At 31.4% G+C, this 4,269-nt stretch overlaps 1 protein-coding gene across 1 annotated transcript; it reads right to left on the bottom strand.

Annotated features, from left to right (window-relative positions):
* On the bottom strand, positions 3,445–4,015 carry LOC109131345. The gene has a single exon (XM_019242211.1). The coding sequence runs from the start codon at positions 3,882–3,884 to the stop codon at positions 3,756–3,758; it is 129 nt and encodes a 42-aa protein (XP_019097756.1). The 5' UTR covers positions 3,885–4,015; the 3' UTR covers positions 3,445–3,755.

Genomic DNA, 4,269 nt, shown 5'->3' with positions numbered 1-4,269 from the left:
TTATTCAAATTTGACAATTTATTTTGTAAAAGTGTTTTAACATTGATTTTAAAAGATTTTGGATAGTTCTTTAGTTGAAAACTAGTGAAAAATAAGAACGAAACAATCTCACCTCCATATGTGTTATTCTGAAGGATTTGAAAAAAAAAAGGCATCGTCTTCCTTTGTTCTTTCACTCTCGGAAAAAGAAGGTTTCGTTTTATTCTTGTCATCTTCTTTCTTTCTTTCTCTCAGAAACAATAAGCAGAACAGAAACGAACAATTGGATAGCAATGTTGTTTCGTATGTGCCCCATGTGTATCAGTCTACTCAAATGCTTCCTTTGTCAAGAGATTCTTCGAACCAGCAGATGCAGCATAACAGATCCTATGGTCGTGGGAAAGATATGAAGAAATTAAACCAACAAAGACAGGCTGATACAATTGGGAGGGAAAAGCAAATGATCGGAGAGCTGCTTTACCCTCATGTGGAGAAACTCAAGCCCCAACTTGCTAAGAAAATTACAGGGATGCTTTTGGAAATGGACAAGCCGGAGTTGCTTATTTTGCTGAAGTCACCATAAGACTTAGCTGGAAAAGTCCATGAAGCGGTTGAAGTGCTGAAGTCATCGAAGACAAATCTGACCAGTTCAAACACTCTTTGTTCTGATTACTTGGCGACCGGCGTTTCTGGCCTTTCGGTTGCTACTACACAAACTCTCGTAGGATTATTTTGTTTGTTTGTTTTTTTTGGGTTAAATACATTTGCGTGAATGTTTTCAATTACTACGGTAATTGTGGAGAAAAAAAAAGTTTCAAAACAAAACAAAACATAATATCGGAATCGAGATTGGTTTTTGAGAAACGAATCGATCCCCAGATTCCAGTTTTGAATCAATTGTGTCTTTGCATTGAAAAAACGTCTTCTGCAGAAGACAACTCTTCTGAAACGTCTTCGGACTAGGACCCTTCTTATGACCAGACTTTTGAGGAGTGATCCATTCCTGATCCTTTAACAACTCTTTCTTTGTCTCCTCCTCTCTCCCAGTTGTTGTGTTATCCTTCGGCTCAGTAGCGTTAGGCGACACTATTTTGTTCATTTCTCCTCTCTCTAGTCTGCTTGCCACAATTGATTAGTTCTGCAGTTTTTCTCTGCAATATTGAACATGTCTGAAAAATCATATTCTAAACATCTTCCATTGTGTTGTCCATTAAAACCATAATTATTAGACACATACATGACTTTTGTGTTTGAGAAGTCGATGAACCTATTTGCCTTTGTGTGTGAATCTCTTAAAATCTTTCAATAAATCTCACAAAATCATAAACTACTTTGTTTTTTATAAAATAAAAATAATAACAAATCCACTTAAGTATCATACAATCTCATTGAAATCTCTCAAAATCCAAAATTTAATAAATCCTACAAAATCTTTTAAAATTCTAATTCAATACCCCCTCTTACTTCTTATAAAGATGTTAAGAAAATTTTATGAAAAGGGTTTTAAAATATCTACTTAAATTAAAATTGTGGAAGTTTAGTCTTGTATTGTTTTGTCATAAAACTGATTTATCTTTCAACCGGTGTTGATTTTATAGACCGATCTATATGGCTGATCCTTACACATGGCAGTCGAGTTAGATATTCATCGGAATCTCATTTTAAACCATTCTTATATCTTATTTTTTTTCTTTCAAATTGGAATTACCTGCTTGGATCAAACATTATAAACATTTCTCTCTATTCCAATGATTTTCACTCTTTTTTTTCTTTTCGATATCTTATTCTTCTGGAACAGGTTAAGATGGATTACAGATATGAAGAAACCTTATAGATATGTATTACAGGTCTCTTAGTTTATTCACCGAGAAAGAAAAAAAATTGTGAATTGCTGATTTATGTGTGTAAAATTGTTAACCTAACTCCTTAGTCGTTTATCAACATTTCCCACGTTCTAATTTGTTATTCTTAATTTGTTTAATATGGTGTGACTTTAAGAGGCATGCTTTTTTGTACCAAATCAAATTGTTGACAATAATTCATTCAGTTCTTAATCAGGCTGTATTCACACTAATCCGAAATCTGGATGCTTCTCATGAATTGTTCTTTTCCAACATTTCTCTTAAGTATATTTTAGAATAAATAGTAATATTTTTTTTGTTAATAATTGATAGGATACTATAGTATATTATTATGCTCTCTCAGTCTCTCTCTCTCTCCTTGTGTGAAGTTAATCAGCTAGATTGGCTTTATGATTTATGTAGGGCTGAACATACATAAGACACAAAAGCTTCTTTTTTTTTGCTTCAAGGATATCATTAATTAATTATCAGAAATGTTTGAGCTTACAATGTGATGTATTGAAAATCACAGCTCATCCCGTATGACATGTTAACTACTCCATAAACAGACCATTAATCAAGGTTACAAATTCAGTAGTATACAAATAATATATATATTAGGAGATACCCCGTGCTTTAAGCACGGGGTATTATTAAAAAAATTTATAATATAATAATAAAAGTTATTATTATATATTTTTAAAAAAGTTATTTTGTTTGAGATAATATTTATTTTTAATTGTTCGGTAAATCTATTAGTCTATTTGAATACTAAGTATTTCAGAATATTATAATATTTTATTTTTGACGTATATTACAGTTTTATATTTATTGTTTGTTGTATTTGCATCATTATTTTGTAAAATAGAAATGCGTAATTTTAATATTATAATGGTGAGCAAATAAAAATTATTAATTTATCATCTATATAAATTTAGTTTTACCAACCCGCCAATGTAGAAATTAAAACATACATTTTTCATAGATTGATTAATATATCTTCGTTTTAAAAAATTCAAATCACAACATATGCAGAAAACATTATGCACTTTATTAATCATAAGTATTATATGAAAATTCCAAAAAATTTGTAAAGAAAATAAAATAAAGATGATAGGAGAATCATAATTTGAAATCTTAACAAAATTTTCGAAATTTAGTTATTAAAAATAATTATATTATATATTTGGATATAAAATCTTAGTTTTTAAAATTCTGAATGGTTTATATATTTTTTAAAAAATATATTAGTAATTTCGTCCATAATTTTTTAGAGAGAGAAAATATATTTTTTTCTAGATTTTTTATATTTGATCTGTGAGTGTTTTATTTTTATTTTTTTAATTAATTATATTTATTTAAATTAATTAATTAAGCTTAATTAAAAAATTTCTAATGGCAATTAATGTAATTTTTTACACATTTTAAGGTTAGTTTCATATTTGTACTTCTCAATTAATATAGTAGGATATAATAAAAAAGGGTCGGTACTAACCAAAAACAGAAATATAATTAAGAATATAACACTATATTCAAAAAAATTAGAAGAATAGGAGGAGGGTAGAATAGGTGCAAACGATCACATTTCGATATACCTCTCTCTAAAAAAAAAAAAAAAAACAAACGCTCTCCCTTCTCTCTAAAAACACACCAGCCGCCGCCTAGGTCAAACCGGCTCCGGTGGCTTCTTTAGCACCGGAGCTGGGTTTCTCTTCTTTTAGCTTTGTTTTGTTTCATCTTAATTTTCGGCTCATCCATGTCTTTGTTTTCTTCCAACGGCATCAGATCTGGTTTTCTCAGATCTAGATTATGAAACTTAAAACCTTATCGCCTTTAGGGTTCCCGCTGCTTGTCTATGTTCTCCGTCAAGCCCAGCTACAGATCTGGCCGTTCCCTTTCACGGCAGAGGCAGCCGTCAACCGGTTCTTTTCTGCCTCAGATGAAGAATCTCACCATCGTCGATCTAGATCTCCTTTCTCCTATGTCTCTTGGTTTTGGATCTGTCTCACCGCCTCTGAAGCTTCTCATCGGAGCATCATAAAGAGGGACGCACGGCATCTTCATTCGGTTTAAATTTGTGGTTAAGGAGATTCTTGTATTTTTATCCGCTTGTGTGATCTTCTTTTCTCAGATTTGTTTTAATTTATCAAAGGTTTTGGTTTTGTTTGTCTTAATTTTGGAGTTCTAGATCTTGATCCGGGAAGTAATAGATTGGATGTAGTGTATTTCACATGCTCGGGTTTTTTCCCCTTTGTTTCACCTCTTTTGGTCTTAGTCTCCGGGAGTGAGTTGTACTCGCCGGCTTAATCTTCTGGAAGGATTGTTATCCTTGCCAGACTTTGTAATTTCTTTCTCTTGTGGAATATCAATGAAATCCTTCAGACGAAAAAAAAAAAAAGGAGGAGGGTAGAATAAAATTATCATTTTAGTGTGTTGTGGTAGTAGAGAG

This window comes from Camelina sativa, chromosome 20 (assembly GCF_000633955.1).
Source record: "Camelina sativa cultivar DH55 chromosome 20, Cs, whole genome shotgun sequence".
Lineage (NCBI taxonomy): Eukaryota > Viridiplantae > Streptophyta > Magnoliopsida > Brassicales > Brassicaceae > Camelina > Camelina sativa.
Note: the sequence above shows the minus strand (reverse complement) of the source record. Positions and strands in the feature narration are given on the sequence as shown.